General features: G+C 46.5%; 1 protein-coding gene across 1 annotated transcript in view; it reads right to left on the reverse strand.

Annotated features, from left to right (window-relative positions):
- Window positions 1–2,186: 2,186 nt before the first annotated feature.
- Window positions 2,187–23,389, reverse strand: part of LOC144824909 (uncharacterized) — a 68,489-nt gene continuing 47,286 nt past the window's right edge. Inside the window, exons 7-10 of the mRNA XM_078683877.1 lie at window positions 18,606–18,753; window positions 17,010–17,198; window positions 15,632–15,774; window positions 2,187–2,691 (exon numbers count right to left, since the gene is read on the reverse strand). Coding sequence (XP_078540003.1) covers window positions 2,610–2,691; window positions 15,632–15,774; window positions 17,010–17,198; window positions 18,606–18,753 — 562 coding nt within the window. The 3' untranslated portion in view covers window positions 2,187–2,609. The remainder of the gene's footprint in view (window positions 2,692–15,631; window positions 15,775–17,009; window positions 17,199–18,605; window positions 18,754–23,389) is intronic.

A 23,389-nucleotide genomic window follows, 5' to 3' on the forward strand; every position in this document is an offset into this window, starting at 1 on the left:
AATAGGATGCAGTTGGATTTCATTGAGATGCCTGTGTGCAATGGATTGAGGTACGTGTTGGTTGTGTGTATCTTTTCACAGTGGGTTCCGGCATATCCCACATGAACGAATGATAGTCTCACAGTAGCAAATCTTTTGTTGAGGGAGTTAAAACATTAATGCGGGGTGGCTAAATATCTGAGCAGCGCATGGCTGACTCGTACTAGGAGGATGAAGCTATACCCCACCCCACCCCGCCAAATTGCTAGCAGGCCCTTACTGGCAGGACGCTATGATGATGATTGGATGGATTTGAAGTCATTCTAACCATTATGTAATAATGTATTGATGAGGATGTTTGGCTGGGGTCTCATAATAATCACCCCATGTACTGTATAATGTGTAGGCTTCAACTTTTAACAAGGGAATTTTATCGTTGATAGTTTTTACCAATGTTTTATTGTGTAAAATGTATTCTTTTATGGTGAGAATGTTTACCGAATAAAGATTTATAAAAAAAAAAACAACATTAATTTGTCTTCCGGACTTCTTAGGAATCTGAAAGAGGCATGCACCTTAATAACGAAATCCTGAGGATATTGTACGTTGCTTTACAAGTTGAACAGAGACTGCAGTGTAGATACAGACCTCAGGATTTTGGTCTTGGTGCACAGGTAAATGAGACTTGGAAAACCAGGCTTGCAAAAGTGTGTGCTTCCACGTCCTTGAAATGGGCTGATGTGTTACCGCTTGTGTTGGTGAGTCTATGCCACATACCTGATCGAAGGATAGGATTGCCCCACTATGAGATTATCATGGTTAGAGCAATGAGGTTGCTAGCAGTACCTGCAAATACATTTGTGAACATTACTTATGATCTGATACTTGATTACTGCAAAGGACTGACTGATGTGGTGCGTTCTGTGTGTCACCAGGTTGAAGCTGTCACAGCCCTGCCTCACCAGATGCAGTGCCATGACTTCAGCCCTGGAGACTGGGTCCTGGTGCAGAAACATGTCCGAAAGAGAATTTTGGAGCCTCGTTGGTGTGGGCCGTTTCCAGTGATCCTTGTTACCATGAATGCTGCGAAGTGCAGAGTTCTCCCCAACTGGGTGCATGCTGCTCACACTTGTCGAGTTCTGTGTGTCTTTGATGATATAATAGAAAATGTATACATTTGAATAGTGCTATACATCTATATTTTAACTGTAAGCATTCATTTAAACGTTTACTGAAATTCTTGCCATACTAAAATTGAACAAAGGACTTTAGTTTTTGGATTTTGCAATGCTTAATTTTAACGTGAATGCTTGCTCTGGGTGCAATGTTTTTCTTTCCTCTGCAGGTGCAGTTAAATGATCTCATGGTTAAAGAAAGGCACGTTATGTGAAAGAGATAGCATGATTTGAAAGGAGTATCTTTTGGGCAGGGTAAGAAGATTTAATGAAGCAAAGGAGGACTACTGTCCAAGTGGAATATGGAGACAGGAGGCATTCAAGGAGGTTTTAAATGTGTAAACCAAATGAAAGAAATCTCAAGTACAGTTGCCAAGATTTTGTTCGCAGATAATAAATAATTAGACATGTGACATGCAATTTGAGAAGGTTCTTTTGGTGGGTATAATTGGGCATTGCACTTAGGTTGTTGAGATTCCACTTTAGACCTTAAGAGGTACTGACCTTTTTGCAACATATTTGTTGTGTGGCTTTATGCTATACAATTTACTTTACCTTGAGAACTTCTACTGAAGTTCTGCTTTGCTGACACTTTTCTCAGCTTCCTTGGTGGGATAGAGGTTCCCTTATTCCCAGCTAGAATAGGGTTTAGCAGGTCTTCTTAGACAACCTCATGTATATGCAAGAGGATCTAAGTTCTCAATCTAGGCATCAGACTTTGGGCTTGATTATGATGTCGGTCGGACCAACCTACAGACTGCCCTTTGGTGCGACCACCGTATTTCAATACTGGCCTGACTTTGTTCGCTTCTGGAAGAGACATGGACAGACTCCTGTGACCTGATTTTGTTCATGTCTGGAAGAGATGTGGAGGTACCCCTGTGGCCTGACTTTGTTCAGCAGATAACAGATAACAATAATATTGATTCTGTTGGCCGTGTCCAACCCACATTACATAACCAGTGAGAACTCAAATAGCCTAGGCAAGTTCTTCTGCCCACCACCTCACCTGATAGACAAGCAGCCCAAAACTGACACAAGCATTATTTATAATGGACCGGTAAGTTACATACAAGCCGACACAGTGAGTTATGGCAACTTGAGGCTATGATTCTTCAAGATCTTCATGTTTTTACTGATTTTTCAGAGATTGTTAATAATTATTGAGTGGGAAAATATTCAACTTAAATAAGAGTACATTCCAGGTGTTTACTTTAAATTTTATTAATGCAAATTATGGAAGTATTTCCTGCCCACCCTTTTTTGACTGTATTCCACACACAAACTATTTTTTTCTCTCCCTTCAGTGCTTGTCTCCCATGAAATACAAGGTATCTGCAATCTGAAAAATGGCGGCTTCCCTTTCAGTAGCTATCGCCTCTCGCCCATTCTCCGGTCCCTTAGTCTATGACATTTCCAGAGAAGGGCTGGACAGGCGATGCCCACCTCGGGCCCTCACTGGGGGCCAGCGTGGTTCAGGTTTTCCTTCTGCTGCTGGAGGTAGGTTTCCAGGCGGCACACGTGGAGTGGGAGTGGCCTGGGGAGAAAAATATCAAGACTTAAAATTAAAGTGACTCCCCAATTGTGGTCGTTTATTGCATAGGTAATGACAGTAGCAATACCCAGGCAAAATAACACTTAGAAGATGCGCCTTTGTGATGATTACATAAAAGAAACAGAAACCAATAAGATACAAAACCGTAACAAATTGAGAAAAACGTTGATAAAATATCATATTAAACAAACGGTATTAGGGAAACAAATGAAACAATTAAACAGCAGTTCTGTCCTATTTGTTCCTTTCTTCCCCCAATCACACCCTCTCCACCAGTGGAGCAGGGAAAGGGGACAGCGTACAGTCCTTTGTTCCTGCTCTGACAATAGAAGATTAGAAGATATATATATATATATATATATATATATATATATATATATATATATATATATATATATGTTTATACAAATTGCCTGTGGCATGAGAGGCACACTGCAGGGCTCTCCTCTCCGGGCTGAAGTGTCTCAGCGTGCTTCTCCACGTTGCAATAAATAGTTTGCCCGACGCGTTTCTGGGGGACTCCACCCCCGTCATCAGGGGCTGCTTCCAATCAGTTCTCGGTGTGTTTCACTTGATTTGTGGAAGTTTTTCTAGCAAGCAAATCCCTAGGCACGCATATGGCCAGATGGAGTTATGGGACTTGTGGTCCATGGTGAAGGCCACACCTCGTTCTTCTTGGATGAATAGAGTGTCAATAAAATACCTTAAGTAGGCTTGCTTTTCGTGCTTTGGCGCGCTGTTATGAAATGACGAGTCCCGCGCTTCTTTACTGCCAATAAGTTTGGATGTTTGAAGCTTCATCCTGCCGCTCCTCGTTTCACAGCGGCAGGCGATGGTGCCCTCAAGCCCTTTTTTTTTTTTTTTTTTGAAAATCTCTTTATCAGCAAAGTTGAAGAGCAACAACAGAATATAGATGTGTTTATACAATACCAATGTTAAACTCCGTTGCACATGTATGCGGTTGCTCATAGCAAATATACAAACTTGGTAAATTCGATTTTCCATTTTGTCGATGAATCATAACAACTAACAAACCCCGTTCATTCCCGATCCCACCCTCCACCCTGCGAGTTCCCACTATTCACTCTCTAAATAGGCACATGATCTACATATCGCTATTTGGGTCACACTCTAGTTAGTTACACATAGTTGGGGGTAATACACAGATTGGTTAGGTAACGGAATGCGACAGACGGGTTCGATCTACCCGTGTTGCCTCATAGTGCACCGTAGGTATTGTTCGTGGTAGTGCATATAAGAATGAGTACGGGCGTAACCGCACCCCAATTGGCTATTCACTAATATCCTCATCATCACTGTCATCGCCAGCCTCAAATACCCCCAAGGTGGCAAACCATTCCAGCGAGATAGGTGTCTTGCGAAGGCCCCTACTCTCTTCCCTTTGTAATGCCTCGCCCTCAGCCTTACCCCAACGTACAACTTCCGCCCTCCATAGATCAGGGTTGGGCGGTGTCGATGACTTCCACCGTATCGTGATGGCACGCTTAGCCAACAAAAGCAAGCCTACTTAAGGTATTTTATTGACACTCTATTCATCCAAGAAGAACGAGGTGTGGCCTTCACCATGGACCACAAGTCCCATAACTCCATCTGGCCATATGCGTGCCTAGGGATTTGCTTGCTAGAAAAACGTCCACAAATCAAGTGAAACACACCGAGAACTGATTGGAAGCAGCCCCTGATGACGGGGGTGGAGTCCCCCAGAAACGCGTCGGGCAAACTATTTATTGCAACGTGGGGAAGCACGCTGTGACATTTCAGCCCGGAGAGGAGAGCCCCGCAGTGTGCCTCTCATGCCACAGGCAATTTGTATAAACATTTTCTCGCGGCAGCCTGGCCGCGGAGAGGGCACCATCGCCTGCCGCTGTGAAACGAGGAGCGGCAGGATGAAGCTTCAAACATCCAAACTTATTGGCAGTAAAGAAGCGCGGGACTCGTCATTTCATAACAGCGCGCCAAAGCACGAAAAGCAAGCCTACTTTTTTTTTTTTTCTTTTTTTTTGAAAATCTCTTTATTAGCAAAGTTGAAGAGCAACAACAGAATATAGATGTGTTTATACAATACCAATGTTAAACTCCGTTGCACATGTATGCGGTTGCTCATAGCAAATATACAAACTTGGTAAATTCGATTTTCCATTTTGTCGATGAATCATAACAACTAACAAACCCCGTTCATTCCCGATCCCACCCTCCACCCTGCGAGTTCCCACTATTCACTCTCTAAATAGGCACATGATCTACATATCGCTATTTGGGTCACACTCTAGTTAGTTACACATAGTTGGGGGTAATACACAGATTGGTTAGGTAACGGAATGCGACAGACGGGTTCGATCTACCCGTGTTGCCTCATAGTGCACCGTAGGTATTGTTCGTGGTAGTGCATATAAGAATGAGTACGGGCGTAACCGCACCCCAATTGGCTATTCACTAATATCCTCATCATCACTGTCATCGCCAGCCTCAAATACCCCCAAGGTGGCAAACCATTCCAGCGAGATAGGTGTCTTGCGAAGGCCCCTACTCTCTTCCCTTTGTAATGCCTCGCCCTCAGCCTTACCCCAACGTACAACTTCCGCCCTCCATAGATCAGGGTTGGGCGGTGTCGATGACTTCCACCGTATCGTGATGGCACGCTTAGCCAACAAAAGCAAGCCTACTTAAGGTATTTTATTGACACTCTATTCATCCAAGAAGAACGAGGTGTGGCCTTCACCATGGACCACAAGTCCCATAACTCCATCTGGCCATATGCGTGCCTAGGGGGATTTGCTTGCTAGAAAAACGTCCACAAATCAAGTGAAACACACCGAGAACTGATTGGAAGCAGCCCCTGATGACGGGGGTGGAGTCCCCCAGAAAAGCGTCGGGCAAACTATTTATTGCAACGTGGGGAAGCACGCTGAGACATTTCAGCCCGGAGAGGAGAGCCCCGCAGTGTGCCTCTCATGCCACAGGCAATTTGTATAAACATTTTCTCGCGGCAGCCTGGCCGCGGAGAGGGCACCATCGCCTGCCGCTGTGAAACGAGGAGCGGCAGGATGAAGCTTCAAACATCCAAACTTATTGGCAGTAAAGAAGCGCGGGACTCGTCATTTCATAACAGCGCGCCAAAGCACGAAAAGCAAGCCTACTTAAGGTATTTTATTGACACTCTATTCATCCAAGAAGAACGAGGTGTGGCCTTCACCATGGACCACAAGTCCCATAACTCCATCTGGCCATATGCGTGCCTAGGGATTTGCTTGCTAGAAAAACGTCCACAAATCAAGTGAAACACACCGAGAACTGATTGGAAGCAGCCCCTGATGACGGGGGTGGAGTCCCCCAGAAACGCGTCGGGCAAACTATTTATTGCAACGTGGGGAAGCACGCTGAGACATTTCAGCCCGGAGAGGAGAGCCCCGCAGTGTGCCTCTCATGCCACAGGCAATTTGTATAAATATTTTCTCGCGGCAGCCTGGCCGCGGAGAGGGCACCATCGCCTGCCGCTGTGAAACGAGGAGCGGCAGGATGAAGCTTCAAACATCCAAACTTATTGGCAGTAAAGAAGCGCGGGACTCGTCATTTCATAACAGCGCGCCAAAGCACGAAAAGCAAGCCTACTTAAGGTATTTTATTGACACTCTATTCATCCAAGAAGAACGAGGTGTGGCCTTCACCATGGACCACAAGTCCCATAACTCCATCTGGCCATATGCGTGCCTAGGGATTTGCTTGCTATAAAAACGTCCACAAATCAAGTGAAACACACCGAGAACTGATTGGAAGCAGCCCCTGATGACGGGGGTGGAGTCCCCCAGAAACGCGTCGGGCAAACTATTTATTGCAACGTGGGGAAGCACGCTGAGACATTTCAGCCCGGAGAGGAGAGCCCCGCAGTGTGCCTCTCATGCCACAGGCAATTTGTATAAACATATATATATATATATATATATATATATATATATATATATATATATATATATATATATCATCTTCTAGAGACATGTTTATGGACAGACATATGCAGGGTTTTGAGGAGTATTTGTGTCTGATATATATATGTGATCATGTGATTAAGGGCCCATGGGCCCGAAAGGCATCATGGCCGTGCTTTGTTGAGCTGCCAATAAACTACTCACGAAATTGTGGTCCGGGCTCCTGTTCTTCACTGTCAACTGAAATACGAGAGGAGTTGCTGTTTTATATATATATATATTTATATATATATATATATATATATATATATATATATATATATATATATATATATATATATATATATATATATATATATATCCAACCAACAGGAAGCACCAACGGAGAGAGGACACCGGAGGATCTTGTAATTCGCTTTCTTTATTTATTTCCATCACCTTGCAAGCAGGCAGCCCCTCGGGTAAAAGACATCACACAGTCACTATGCCAGACGCGTTTCAGGATTGCTTCTCCCTTCTTCAGTGGCAGTGCAGGTAAGATGAATTCGCGCCGTCAGCAGACAATTTATGTTCCAACTTCCTGCCTCAGTGGGCGTGGCTGTCAGCACAGCCTTATGGCAGTTGTAGTCCGCTGATATTTCTCCCCAGTGGGTGCGCTCATCTTTCTCCGCTCAAATTAAAATTTAAATGTTCTAACCCATGTGGGTTGATGCTTTGCTCCGACGGGATGCCAGCCCCGCTTTCCAGGGGTGGACGCGAATATCATGTAAGCGCCAGCCCTGTACTGGCGCCAAACACACCTCCTCCCGGTATTTCCCGCTTCAGGTAAGAGCGAGAACGAGCCTGCAGTCACGCAGTGGACCTCTCCCCACGGCTGTGCAAAAGCCGTAATATATCCAACCAACAGGAAGCACCAACGGAGAGAGGACACCGGAGGATCTTGTAATTCGCTTTCTTTATTTATTTCCATCACCTTGCAAGCAGGCAGCCCCTCGGGTAAAAGACATCACACAGTCACTATGCCAGACGCGTTTCAGGATTGCTTCTCCCTTCTTCAGTGGCAGTGCAGGTAAGATGAATTCGCGCCGTCAGCAGACAATTTATGTTCCAACTTCCTGCCTCAGTGGGCGTGGCTGTCAGCACAGCCTTATGGCAGTTGTAGTCCGCTGATATTTCTCCCTAGTGGGTGCGCTCATCTTTCTCCGCTCAAATTAAAATTTAAATGTTCTAACCCATGTGGGTTGATGCTTTGCTCCGACGGGATGCCAGCCCCGCTTTCCAGGGGTGGACGCGAATATCATGTAAGCGCCAGCCCTGTACTGGCGCCAAACACACCTCCTCCCGGTATTTCCCGCTTCAGGTAAGAGCGAGAACGAGCCTGCAGTCACGCAGTGGACCTCTCCCCACGGCTGTGCAAAAGCCGTAATATATCCAACCAACAGGAAGCACCAACGGAGAGAGGACACCGGAGGATCTTGTAATTCGCTTTCTTTATTTATTTCCATCACCTTGCAAGCAGGCAGCCCCTCGGGTAAAAGACATCACACAGTCACTATGCCAGACGCGTTTCAGGATTGCTTCTCCCTTCTTCAGTGGCAGTGCAGGTAAGATGAATTCGCGCCGTCAGCAGACAATTTATGTTCCAACTTCCTGCCTCAGTGGGCGTGGCTGTCAGCACAGCCTTATGGCAGTTGTAGTCCGCTGATATTTCTCCCCAGTGGGTGCGCTCATCTTTCTCCGCTCAAATTAAAATTTAAATGTTCTAACCCATGTGGGTTGATGCTTTGCTCCGACGGGATGCCAGCCCCGCTTTCCAGGGGTGGACGCGAATATCATGTAAGCGCCAGCCCTGTACTGGCGCCAAACACACCTCCTCCCGGTATTTCCCGCTTCAGGTAAGAGCGAGAACGAGCCTGCAGTCACGCAGTGGACCTCTCCCCACGGCTGTGCAAAAGCCGTAATATATCCAACCAACAGGAAGCACCAACGGAGAGAGGACACCGGAGGATCTTGTAATTCGCTTTCTTTATTTATTTCCATCACCTTGCAAGCAGGCAGCCCCTCGGGTAAAAGACATCACACAGTCACTATGCCAGACGCGTTTCAGGATTGCTTCTCCCTTCTTCAGTGGCAGTGCAGGTAAGATGAATTCGCGCCGTCAGCAGACAATTTATGTTCCAACTTCCTGCCTCAGTGGGCGTGGCTGTCAGCACAGCCTTATGGCAGTTGTAGTCCGCTGATATTTCTCCCCAGTGGGTGCGCTCATCTTTCTCCGCTCAAATTAAAATTTAAATGTTCTAACCCATGTGGGTTGATGCTTTGCTCCGACGGGATGCCAGCCCCGCTTTCCAGGGGTGGACGCGAATATCATGTAAGCGCCAGCCCTGTACTGGCGCCAAACACACCTCCTCCCGGTATTTCCCGCTTCAGGTAAGAGCGAGAACGAGCCTGCAGTCACGCAGTGGACCTCTCCCCACGGCTGTGCAAAAGCCGTAATATATCCAACCAACAGGAAGCACCAACGGAGAGAGGACACCGGAGGATCTTGTAATTCGCTTTCTTTATTTATTTCCATCACCTTGCAAGCAGGCAGCCCCTCGGGTAAAAGACATCACACAGTCACTATGCCAGACGCGTTTCAGGATTGCTTCTCCCTTCTTCAGTGGCAGTGCAGGTAAGATGAATTCGCGCCGTCAGCAGACAATTTATGTTCCAACTTCCTGCCTCAGTGGGCGTGGCTGTCAGCACAGCCTTATGGCAGTTGTAGTCCGCTGATATTTCTCCCCAGTGGGTGCGCTCATCTTTCTCCGCTCAAATTAAAATTTAAATGTTCTAACCCATGTGGGTTGATGCTTTGCTCCGACGGGATGCCAGCCCCGCTTTCCAGGGGTGGACGCGAATATCATGTAAGCGCCAGCCCTGTACTGGCGCCAAACACACCTCCTCCCGGTATTTCCCGCTTCAGGTAAGAGCGAGAACGAGCCTGCAGTCACGCAGTGGACCTCTCCCCACGGCTGTGCAAAAGCCGTGATATATCCAACCAACAGGAAGCACCAACGGAGAGAGGACACCGGAGGATCTTGTAATTCGCTTTCTTTATTTATTTCCATCACCTTGCAAGCAGGCAGCCCCTCGGGTAAAAGACATCACACAGTCACTATGCCAGACGCGTTTCAGGATTGCTTCTCCCTTCTTCAGTGGCAGTGCAGGTAAGATGAATTCGCGCCGTCAGCAGACAATTTATGTTCCAACTTCCTGCCTCAGTGGGCGTGGCTGTCAGCACAGCCTTATGGCAGTTGTAGTCCGCTGATATTTCTCCCCAGTGGGTGCGCTCATCTTTCTCCGCTCAAATTAAAATTTAAATGTTCTAACCCATGTGGGTTGATGCTTTGCTCCGACGGGATGCCAGCCCCGCTTTCCAGGGGTGGACGCGAATATCATGTAAGCGCCAGCCCTGTACTGGCGCCAAACACACCTCCTCCCGGTATTTCCCGCTTCAGGTAAGAGCGAGAACGAGCCTGCAGTCACGCAGTGGACCTCTCCCCACGGCTGTGCAAAAGCCGTAATATATCCAACCAACAGGAAGCACCAACGGAGAGAGGACACCGGAGGATCTTGTAATTCGCTTTCTTTATTTATTTCCATCACCTTGCAAGCAGGCAGCCCCTCGGGTAAAAGACATCACACAGTCACTATGCCAGACGCGTTTCAGGATTGCTTCTCCCTTCTTCAGTGGCAGTGCAGGTAAGATGAATTCGCGCCGTCAGCAGACAATTTATGTTCCAACTTCCTGCCTCAGTGGGCGTGGCTGTCAGCACAGCCTTATGGCAGTTGTAGTCCGCTGATATTTCTCCCCAGTGGGTGCGCTCATCTTTCTCCGCTCAAATTAAAATTTAAATGTTCTAACCCATGTGGGTTGATGCTTTGCTCCGACGGGATGCCAGCCCCGCTTTCCAGGGGTGGACGCGAATATCATGTAAGCGCCAGCCGTGGGGAGAGGTCCACTGCGTGACTGCAGGCTCGTTCTCGCTCTTACCTGAAGCGGGAAATACCGGGAGGAGGTGTGTTTGGCGCCAGTACAGGGCTGGCGCTTACATGATATTCGCGTCCACCCCTGGAAAGCGGGGCTGGCATCCCGTCGGAGCAAAGCATCAACCCACATGGGTTAGAACATTTAAATTTTAATTTGAGCGGAGAAAGATGAGCGCACCCACTGGGGAGAAATATCAGCGGACTACAACTGCCATAAGGCTGTGCTGACAGCCACGCCCACTGAGGCAGGAAGTTGGAACATAAATTGTCTGCTGACGGCGCGAATTCATCTTACCTGCACTGCCACTGAAGAAGGGAGAAGCAATCCTGAAACGCGTCTGGCATAGTGACTGTGTGATGTCTTTTACCCGAGGGGCTGCCTGCTTGCAAGGTGATGGAAATAAATAAAGAAAGCGAATTACAAGATCCTCCGGTGTCCTCTCTCCGTTGGTGCTTCCTGTTGGTTGGATATATTACGGCTTTTGCACAGCCGTGGGGAGAGGTCCACTGCGTGACTGCAGGCTCGTTCTCGCTCTTACCTGAAGCGGGAAATACCGGGAGGAGGTGTGTTTGGCGCCAGTACAGGGCTGGCGCTTACATGATATTCGCGTCCACCCCTGGAAAGCGGGGCTGGCATCCCGTCGGAGCAAAGCATCAACCCACATGGGTTAGAACATTTAAATTTTAATTTGAGCGGAGAAAGATGAGCGCACCCACTGGGGAGAAATATCAGCGGACTACAACTGCCATAAGGCTGTGCTGACAGCCACGCCCACTGAGGCAGGAAGTTGGAACATAAATTGTCTGCTGACGGCGCGAATTCATCTTACCTGCACTGCCACTGAAGAAGGGAGAAGCAATCCTGAAACGCGTCTGGCATAGTGACTGTGTGATGTCTTTTACCCGAGGGGCTGCCTGCTTGCAAGGTGATGGAAATAAATAAAGAAAGCGAATTACAAGATCCTCCGGTGTCCTCTCTCCGTTGGTGCTTCCTGTTGGTTGGATATATTACGGCTTTTGCACAGCCGTGGGGAGAGGTCCACTGCGTGACTGCAGGCTCGTTCTCGCTCTTACCTGAAGCGGGAAATACCGGGAGGAGGTGTGTTTGGCGCCAGTACAGGGCTGGCGCTTACATGATATTCGCGTCCACCCCTGGAAAGCGGGGCTGGCATCCCGTCGGAGCAAAGCATCAACCCACATGGGTTAGAACATTTAAATTTTAATTTGAGCGGAGAAAGATGAGCGCACCCACTGGGGAGAAATATCAGCGGACTACAACTGCCATAAGGCTGTGCTGACAGCCACGCCCACTGAGGCAGGAAGTTGGAACATAAATTGTCTGCTGACGGCGCGAATTCATCTTACCTGCACTGCCACTGAAGAAGGGAGAAGCAATCCTGAAACGCGTCTGGCATAGTGACTGTGTGATGTCTTTTACCCGAGGGGCTGCCTGCTTGCAAGGTGATGGAAATAAATAAAGAAAGCGAATTACAAGATCCTCCGGTGTCCTCTCTCCGTTGGTGCTTCCTGTTGGTTGGATATATATATATATATATATATATATATATATATATATATATATCCTCAATTCCGTTGCTTCCTTTACATTCCTCTCACAAACGGGCATGGGCCACAAGATAAGTGCAACTGTTTTTTTTTTATTCGATTGCAGCCATTACTCGTTTCAGCTCTTGAGAGCCTTGAGATATACATATATTCCAAGGATTATCCGATATCTTGTGCAGAGTTGCGAGGCTGCAGAAACGGATACGGACCCAGAGTAGGTGCAAAAGTAAGCTTTTATTGTTGGTGCTTCAGATCGCCATGACGCGTTTCGCGCTTCCCAGAGCGCTTGATCACATGACATATATATATATATATATATATATTTAAACGAGAGAAGGAGTCTCCAGGGACATTGATGGCATCTGAGGAAGGCCGAACTGTGGCCAAAATGCATTATGCCTCAACATCAAATAAAGCGCTTTCACCAGATTCCCCGCTGTGGCCTCTGCTTCTTCAGTCGTTGGATGAGGTGGTGTGATATTTTGCACGGTTTCCAGAAACACGCTACAGGGGCCCTGTTCTTCAAAGTGGCCCGGGCTTATCTGGTCTCTGCTTCGGCGGTTTTTCTGCATGTCCAAGGTGCCCGTCTCTCTACACAACGGAAACCAGGGCGGCTGCAACGCGGTCCATGACTCCATGGAGGATCAGAATGCATTGTCTCCTGACCCCAGCCCGGCGGACATTTATGTTTTGGGGGGCTGGAACGTTTGGTGACGGAAGGAAGCACTGAGTGATCTTAATTACTGGATATTGACTGTCATTCATACCGTTACCTTGCCGCACATCGCAATTCCACACAGACTCACCCCCGTGCAGCACTTACCTGAGAAATGAACTCTGGGGCATGTAGTTCCTATGAACTACTAGCAGTGAGGAGATATTCAACGACGGGGTGTGGCGCTCTCCATCCAATGGAATGGTGGCACAGTGATTTTTAACGGGAGAAGGAGTCTCCAGAGACATTGATGGCATCTGAGGAAGGCCAAACTGCGGCAGAAATGCATTGTGCCTAAACATCAAATAAAGCGCTTCCACCAGATTCCCCGCTGTGGCCTCTGCTTCTTCGCTCATTGGAAGAAATGGTGTGATATATATATATATATATATATATACACAATTATTTATATATATATGTATATTTAGTTGTTAACTGACACCGACTGTAACTTATATCGAAAGTATATGTTTTTTGTTTGAATTGCCCACAAGGGCGGGATGCTTTTTATAAACCATTAATGGACTGACCGTCACGTCATAAACCAGATCTCTGTGACTGCCACTGTAGCATTATGGGAGATTGAGTTTCTTAATGAGCTTGTTAAAAGTATGTTTGAAATACATACATACAATGTAATATGACACACAGGCGGTGTGATCAGAACATATATCATTGAATATGTGTCCACATGGCGGGATGTTTGACGCGATGCATGTGATTTAACAGGCATTGCTACCCCATGTATATAACTGGGAAATGGAGTCCGGCCATCAGTCGAGTGAACTTGATGTAAAGATCCTTTAAATGAATTGTAAGCTTGATGGCGCTGGTTCATATTTACACTGCACTTTATAAATACTTTGATTTGCTCGAAAATTATTGAAATTGTAATTTACTTTAACCACACTGATAGCGAAATGTATTTATCAAAGTCTGTTTTCACTTGTTGTTAAAAAAGAATGTCACATGGTGTAAGCTTTGAATATAACTTTATCGATGTTATATGGCACCCGTACCCGTGAACATGCAGCGGACGCTGCGAAACGCGTCGGGTGACTTTGCCGAAATAAAACTTCACTTCGGAGCAAGCATGGGCCTCAGCGTGTTGCTTACTGATTAAAAAAAACAACTGTTGGTGGATTTGTCGGGGGTTGGCGAACCCCGCTGTGGCCCGCCGTGATTCAGTAGGCGCTGGTCGTTTCTTCGCCGAATTCATTGGATATATATGCATCATGTGATCTAGCATCGAGCTAGAGACGAAACGCGTCATGCGGACTTGCTGGGTTTTATTTTTGAAATAAAACACTAAATTTGCACCAGAAACTTTGGGTCTGACTTGTTCGCTTTTTTTGAAAACTGTCCGAGCAAAGAGGACAGTGATGTGGCGGCTGCAACATCGAGCGGAGTACAAGGAATATATATATATATATACACATACGCACACTTATATATACACACACACACACACATATATATATATATATATATATATATATATATATATATATATATACATATATATATATATGTATACATATATATATGTTTATGTACATACATATATCCAGATTTTAATGTTTTCCTTATTTGCGACACGAATCTTGTTATGAGCTAATCCTTTATTCTGAATCTGGCGATATTACGTTTCAGCAATTCTTCTTTTTGCAGGCCAGAAAAATTCAGTTCTTCTAATTTACCCAAAACTCAGAGATGTTTCACTTAGGGGATGCATAATATTGTCCCCTAGTGTGCAGTATCTGACAAGATCGTTTGAAGAATAAAAGAATACATTCATTTCTCATTCAACTGGTGTGAGGGATTTCATTTAACCGTTGATGTAACATCTGCGAATATAACAACCTGAAATAATGGTGTCCTAAAATTGAGCAACATAGGGCTATAAATCGAACCAGTTGTTAACTTGTTCTACTGCACAGTATTGTTTCTGACTTCACGTATTGGTTAGGAAGCCTTGGTTGGTGACATCATAAGCAGATGGACGAAGATTTTGTGTGATGGTCAAGGCCTCCTATAACAAATATTGCATCTATTGGACTGGCTCTCTCAAAAAGTGTTTTGAATGCTCTTGATTTACCCGTATTTCTGTGCACTGAGCAAGATAAGATGTTGCGTTTCCCTATCTTCACCCCGCTTTTCCCTCCTCTCCTTCATCCATTTAATCCTCTCCTCCCAATTACCTTCCCCAGTCTCTATCTTCACACTCTTCTGTCTCTCACTCATCCTCATCTCCTTCCTCCCTCTCTGCTTATTTCTGTTATTTTTCTCTTCATTTTCCCTTGCCCACTTTGCTCATCCTTACCTCCTTCCTCTTTCTCTTCCAACCTTAGTTCCATGTCCCACTCTGTCACCTTTTCTGACCCATCTCCCCGTTTTCCCACCCTCTCCTTTTTTCGTACCTTTTCTCTCTCTTCTTTATTGTTCCCTTATCCTCTACTCCCTCTGCACCCCTTACCCTGAAAAGTGAACACAGACAAGCCCTTGACATGTGTTGTATCTAAAAAAAAAAAGAATCAGAACAGGTATCCTCTGAAATAACATCAGTTGTTGCAGAGCAGACTGGGCCCCCTCCCTTCGCTGGGCACCGGTGCATTGCACTGGTTGGACCAATGGTAGCTACGCCCCTGGTTAGCACCCTCTGTACCTGTATGTCTCCCTGTGGACGGTGGAGAAGTCCTGGTCTCCGAATAGCTCAATAGAATCATGTGCCGGCTTGCAGTTCCTCACCCTCTCCCCCTTCTTGGGTTGATAGGTGCTCTTCGTGGTGGTTTCTTGCTCAAGCTTGGGCTATAAGAGGTGATTAGAAAGTGTTAATAGGAACAGGACTGATCTACACAGTGCCAAAAAGTAGCAGAAGAAGAATGTGCAAGATCTACTTAGTTCACTCAATGGCAAGCGTAATCCAAGAGGAATCTTCAATGCAATGCTAATATCTCACCGAGGGGCATAGGCTTGAAATGACCGCAGGTGATGGCTGAAGGGGAACCATTCAAGAAGATGAAAGTTACACTAACTGCTTGTACAATCACGAGGTAATCCTCATTGGGACATTACATAAGAATCATCAAGAGATACCCATAGAGATGCTTCAACCACAGCAATCACTTTTTGAACAGATAAGTGTAAAGCAACGCATCCCCTGTACTATAAGGATGAACTAGGGAGGCATCAGAAATCTCAGTCAGAGCAGAAACACAACAGAGAGGGGAAGTGGGAGATACCTGAACCAGGCCACTGAGAGTAAAAGTGTAAAGAGGGGCGAAACAAGGCAACCCGAGTGTCCACTTCATGAACAGGGGAAGCCTGCACAATAGCAGCACAAAAAGGGGAAACAGCCACTACAACGCGGCCGTTTCCACGGAAACGTTAACCACGCATGCATTACAACGCATGCGTGGTTACCACGAAAGCTTTTACCACTCATACCATTACTACGAGGTACGTAGTAAAGGTATGTGTGGTAAAGGGTAACAAAAAAAAAGGGGCATAGCGAGCACGGGATCCACATCTGGGCATACCCTTCCCACGTATTGCGACTATAGCAGCAAAAAAAGATGATGGATAGAATGCTGAACATCACCAAACATTCACACCCAGTCACCTGCAACAACTCAACCCACATCACTCACACAGCGAACAAGAGAAGTATGAAAAAAGCCAATCAGAGCAAGAACCAGTGGGTTCCAAAATGTCACAACAGTGTGTCCTCTGACTTTACCGAATTGAGCAGTCTACCCTCGAAGGAAATATATTATCACATCACTCAGGTGGGCATTATTACATCACACAACAACTGAACCTACTTTCTATGTCAACCACTTCCTTGTAAATTGATCGAGGCACCCAGAAAGCTTTATATTGAAGTTGAAATGTAAAATCACAAATCAGTTCTAATAACACATACGTTCACATAGGCACCAACACCCACACACTAGCACTAGTGCCCCCAGGTAAGTATGTTGGCTTCATTCTCTTTATCCTTTGCTTTGGACCCTGTCAGCTGCCATTGCAAGCATCCTCACCAGCGGGCGGAGGGATATTCCATCTTGGCCATCCCCATATCGAATCCGGGGCTGAGCCCCCCAGTCTTGGAAGAAGAACTTGCTGGCGGTGGCATCATCAAACCTAGCATTGAGAGTCTTGAGGGTGGTTGGTGGGCGCTTGATAGGCTCTAAGAAGACCTTGTTCGGGGGTGGAGGGGGATAGGAAAGCTGAAGAGGAAGAGGCAGGCAAGAATCATCAATGCAGGAAAAAGTGCAGGATTTTAATTTACACCAAGGTCAGAAGAAACCGTGCCACCCACTGTCTGTTTGATTGGACCTAACCCATAGCACAATGTGCATATCTATGTGTTTGACTGTGTATCGCTAGTTGAGTGCCTTTGTGTTTGTATCACATGTGTAGTGTTAGTGTCTGTAAATGTACATATTTGTCAATGTTTGTGTGGGTGTGAGTGAGAGAACAAGAAAGAGAGCCTGCATGCGTTTGCATGCTCTATATGCAGTGGCGGCTCCTCTGCTAAGGCAGAGGAGAGCCGCCCCACTGCTCTCAAAGGAGAGCAGCAAAAATAAAATGATAATAATGCCGTTATTATCTTTAAATTTTTTGTAGCTGCAGGGCTGAGTTGGGGTGGATGATGGCACAGGGGGAGGAGTGGTCTGCACACTCCCTAAGTGCACATGACTGTTTGGCCAGCCCTTTTGGGCTGACCAAACAGTCATGCGCACTTTGCATGTTCCCCACCAGGCTGCATTACACAGCCTGGTGAGGAAAATGCAAATCCTCCCTGTCCCCGTCAGAGCGCCGAACCACGGTGCTCAGACCAATCACAACTCTGCACTGCATTGCAGCATTGTGATTGGCTCAGGGGAGCCCGGGAGCTGGGTGCTTCCTGCTGCTGGGACTGCAGGAAGAAGAACGTTGAACAAGACAGAGGAGAGGCAGCTGCCAGCGAAAGGTAAGTGGTATTTTTATGTTCTACCTTCCGCCTCTCCACAGCTGTTCCCTGCCATCTGCTACTCTCTATATGTCTGTACATTTGTGTATATTCATCTGGGTGTCTGAATGTTTTGCATATTTTTATTTATTTATGTTCATTTCAGTGACATTAAGGGAAATGGTGTTATTGTGTAAGCTATTTGAGAGTTAGCATTATTTGTGGTACTGCTCTTTGTTGAGTTTGTTATGATTGCGAAGTAGCACAAGTAGCACACTTGGTCATGTTTTTTTTTTGGTTGTGGGATAGATTTATTGCTGAGTATTGTGAGGGTGGTTTCTGGAAGTACAGTGCTGTTGATAGACTTGTGCTTGCTCAGAGTCTGTTTTGTTGGTGGCAGCTGCATGGTTGAAATGCTATTATTGCTTAGTTTAGCTATATTTAGGAGGTGCATTTTTATTTGTTGTGCCTGTGGTGGCAGCAGTGGTCATCAACATGGAACGTGTTACTGGTGAGCAGTGCAATATTTGGGAGGCAGCATTATTGGTCGAGATTGTTGTGGTTGGGGATTTGTGCTATTGTTTAATAAAGTTAGTAGGTGATAGTTATTGAAAGCTGCAGGATGTTTGGTGTGGCAGCAGCACTGGAGGTGATTGAAACACATTGAATGGTACTTCCTCACCTTGGTCACTGTGTCCCCTTCAAACTTTACTCCCCTTTCGTTGTTCATGCTTGTCAGCTCCTCCTTCATGCGGATAAGATCTGGACGAGGGTACTTGGTAGTGTCCCATCCATGGTACGTCTCATTCTGCACCGTCTGGTAATCATTGCTGGACAAAACAAAGAAACAGTGTGCATTCACTCTTCTTACCTCGTGTGAGGATGAGAACATTCCAGAATCACATATGAGCACAACTAGCACAGGGAAGGCTCTTCCAAGTGTCCCATACTGTGGAGTATATTTCCTTAGCATTGTTAGGGGTCTTCGTTGACTCTTGAGCAAGAGAACTATGCACAATACAGTAGCCTCTTGATGCCAGTACAGCGTTATAATGCTTAGTTGTGCATACTCATCTGTTGGCCTGTCTATTAAAATGAGATACCTATTGCTCCCCACTAGTGGAAAACTACCCCAACTAGTCCCATTCCCCTGCCACCCTATGGGTAACAGGAGCCAGCCTGGCAGGGAAATGGTCCTCTTCGAATGCAGGATTCAGAGCATATCTTGCTTTCACATAAAAATAACTATTTCCCCCGTTCCCGGCTGTTCTTTTTTTAGGATCACTTGGCATCAGCTTCTCTCACCGCACCGCACAGTTCTTTGATAAGTGTAAGTTGATTTTCCTGTAATTAACTTTTAATCCAGAAATCCTCCAGTGAGCCACCACCCTGGTCCCTGGCCCCCTTGGTCTTTGAAAATCAAACTAGAATCACTGCAGGTTGCATGACCACTGCAAAGCCAGTTTTTGGGCCCACCATAGCTCAGAAAGAGACACACACCCTTTCCAAAGTAATCTTAACAGCATTTATTCTAAACGTCTGAGTTTGTCAACTAATGACATTTTTGAAAACTTATAAAATGCCATGAAGGGGAATTTTGTAGTGTATTCTTCAGCAATTTTTACATATAAGGCTCACTTTTGCTCATAGAAAATTGGTTTAGACTATGCAATAAAGACCACTTTTAAGGTATGTTACTGCAGAGGCATGTGAACTATATGTTGATATGTGTCACATTTATATATTATGTACCTTGGCCTTGTGGACTCCAGGGTATGCTTTGTAGATGACTTGATTATTGTTGGAAGTAGGCTTTTGAGCAAGTCCAATAAGTTTATTTTTGAAATGTGCTTGGTGCCGATTTTTCTACAGCTGTGTTGGAAGTCCTGATATCATGTTATAACGTATAATTTGTGTGTCGAAAAGCCATACTAAGGCCCACATGTAACATTTCACTTATGTCATTTGTGCAGTTTTTTCTCATTTTCGCTGTGGCTTAATCTAAGAGTAAAATAAGTGTCCGTTGGGGTTACCCAATTACTAGACATGTTTAGGCGGTCAGACTAGTTGCACGGGGTGCTGATGAGTTGTCTCCCAGTGCCCGAAGTCCAAATAATTCAGCACATCTAATAAAATTGAGCAGTTCTGGGAGATCACATGAAAAAGTTACGTTTTTTGCCACATTTATGCCACTCAACTCAAGCAATTCTACATCTTCTTAGTGAAGCTTGAACAGAAAAGCCTCGTGAAAAGGAAATGTGCCTCAAGTTTAAAACAGATAAATAATATATACAAATGCATATTCCAAATCATCGGAAAAAAGTCCCTCCGAACAATGACCTCAGAAATGGAGCAGATCTTTGCCTTCCAAGAATAGTCTTACTTGTTTTGTGCCCTGTGAACTGGGTACTAGAGTAATGTTGTTTATTTAAAGTGCTCTGCAGGTCCTTGCTGAAAAAGCCTAAAGTGATTTGCGTAAAATGATAGCAAACCTGTGTTTTATGTAGGGGTGTGCAAAACTTTAGAGAGAAAGCTGAGCCACTCAGAGTAACTGTCCCATGTCTATAACTATTGTGATTTTCCTGCTCACACACTCTTCAGGAACTGCCTTTTTCGTGGCAGAAGTAAAGAACAGTATTGTTAAGCCCGTCTCTATGTGCAGTGGTTCTGCTTGCCTATTGTGGGTGTATTGTTTGTATAGGAATTGGAGCTTTCTTTTCACCACCAAGGGCCGTATTACAGATAGTGCCCCGAGGGCGCAACAGGCGTTTGCGCCTGCTTTGTGCGCCCCCGGGGCACTTAGGTATAATAGAAGGGGACGCAGACGCTTGTGCGCCCCCTTCTATAATACTGATAGCGCTGGTACACTTCACATCAAATCAATAAAACTTTATTCGGCTTTAAGGTTAAAATCATAAAAGTCACTTAAAGCGCCAGTGCGATCAACAGAGGATGTTCCTTCATTTGCATCGAGGCATGCCCTAGGCAAATGAGGGAATTTCTTTGACTCTGCACCTGGGCCATATTACAGATGCGGGCGCAGAGTCAAAGAAGTCCTCAGGAGGCGCACTGACAGTGCACCATTTAAAAGGTGGCGCACTGTCAGTGCGCCTCCTGACAGCAGACCTCTGCAGGGGATAAAGAGGGTCCCACGGACCCCTAGATATCCCCTTGCAGGCGGGTGCAGTCAGTGGCTGCTCCCACCTGCAAGGGGATCTCTAAACCTCTTTAAAAGTACAGGTGGGTGCCGCCTGTACTGTGATAACACGGAGCAGCTGCTCTGTGGTTTCACATGAATGCGCTGCCCTGGGGGCAGCGCATACAACATAATGGGGCGCATTATCACTGTTTGCGCCTGGTTTACCTTTTGAAAGGTACGCCGGGCGCAAACAGTGATAATGTTTACACGGCCCCTGGTGTGAAGTGAAAGAGGAAGTCAATGCGTGGTAGGAGTGGACGCAGAAATCAGCTTCTTCTTTGACATGGCCTACTAAGAGACGATGATGCTGTGTATGTTTGGTGTAGCAACTTTGTTGCAGGAACAGAGTAGGCGTGGTGCAAGGGGCAAGCTAATTGTTGAAACTGGTGAAGCTGTAGAGGAAAAAGTACTGAGACTAGAGTTAGAGCAGGACATCTGTGTGATTAGGGCAGGGGATACCGAGTGTGATAAATTGCATTATTTGTTAAGGGGAGTGTTCGCCCTCCTCAAGCAACAACCACAATTCTTGTCAGGGAGAACCGTAAATGTAGGAAGGTGGATATCTGACTATGGTTACCCCCAAACTTTTTTCCTGGTGTTTAGCTGGTTTTTGACATAGTTGGCCTGGGATCCTGCTATTCAGGGCCCCAGGCTAATTGCTCTCTCCTTAAAATGGACTCCATGTACCTTAGGTACATACACAATTGGAATTGGTTCACCTTATTGGCCCCTGTAACAGTGTACCCAGGTACCCAGGGCATAGGTGCTTCCAAGGCCTACCAGGGGCTGCAGCATGTATTGTGCCACCCCTGGCCTGGCCTCCATATTTGACACAACTGGCTGATCACTCAGCTGGGGTAAGTCGGTGAAACCACCCCTTACTTAGGTGTAGTATGCCTATACCTAACCTAAAATGGACACATATGTTCCTATCAGTCACTCCTATGGAAGGCCTCATCAATCCTGGAGGCAGAGTGCTTGGAAATATGTGAGATGGTGCTCTGGCATGAGCTGAGCCTGTCTGCAGCTTTCGGAACCATGTCCTGTAGCTGTTTCATGATATTGCCATACCATATACTCTTAAGTGCATTATGAACCTCGCGGTTAAATGCTATCTTAGGTTTGGCTTTATCAAAACATGTCGAGTAAGGTGTCATACGAATTGGAATACTACCCCCTCGCCAGTTCTGGCGACGGGGGTAGCATTCCACCCTTCTAGAGGGACACGACATGTACCTAGCCTGAACCCCGGTTAAAGTTAAACAGAGCCTGAGCATCACAAAATGGATGCTGCCACCACAGACACAAGTCTGACCTCCTGCTGCTGGGAGTCCTTCCAGCGAGGGCAGCTTGGACAAAGGGTTTCCTGCCTGGGGAGGTGCTAGCACCACTCCAGACAGGATTTTGTGTATTGGGTAGGACAGGGCTGAATAGAATCAGACATGCCTGGGACACACAAGGTGTCCCTGTGCATAGGCCAGTTCAAACCGGTGCTGGGGCTTTCCAGCCCCAGTCCTGGCGCGAAACTGGACAAAGGAAAGGGGGTGTAACCACCTCCCTTCCTGGTTCCACCCAGAGGAGGGACCTAGTAGGTGATCCGGCCCCCCAGATTCGAATAAGAGTGGGAGCTGTGTCCTGAGACTTCAGATCATCCTGATTCAACTTGAAATACAGAAGAAGACTGGACTTCGACATTCTGCTGCACAGAAGACGGAAGAGAATCTCCCTTGTGGCCAAGGAGTGACCACCCTGTGAACACAGGCACCAACCAGCAACTCGACGTCTGCTTTGCCGCCGCCTCCCGCCGGAGCCCGAGCCCAGAGCCTGACAAGACCCAGACTCCCAGACTTCTCACCGCCCGATCCACAGTCCCTGCAAAGAAGGGACCCGTGGAGGCACCGAGAGACGTGGGACGGACCTCTTGAAAGACCCCCGAGAAGCTGACTGTGCAGCATCAGAGGCACCCTCGATGCTGTGCTTTGGGGTTTGAGAAGCCCCAACCTCGAGCAGCCCTTGCACCGAAGATCAGCCCCCCAGCATCTCCACGATCTGCGTGGGGCCTTTTTGCACTGTGCCACTTGACGCGCCATCCTGGCCACTTGCCACGTGGCTAGCGGCCATCTTGGCGACGAAACCTTCAATCTACACTGCGGGTCTGGTTGCTCCAGACTTGCCCTTGCTCCTGTAAAAAGGAGTACCTGCTCTGACCTTGCTGGTCTGAGTAACAAGCCTTTTTCGATTCCTGCGTGGCTTGCGTTAGCCAAGGC

This window comes from Lissotriton helveticus, chromosome 3_1 (assembly GCF_964261635.1).
Source record: "Lissotriton helveticus chromosome 3_1, aLisHel1.1, whole genome shotgun sequence".
Lineage (NCBI taxonomy): Eukaryota > Metazoa > Chordata > Amphibia > Caudata > Salamandridae > Lissotriton > Lissotriton helveticus.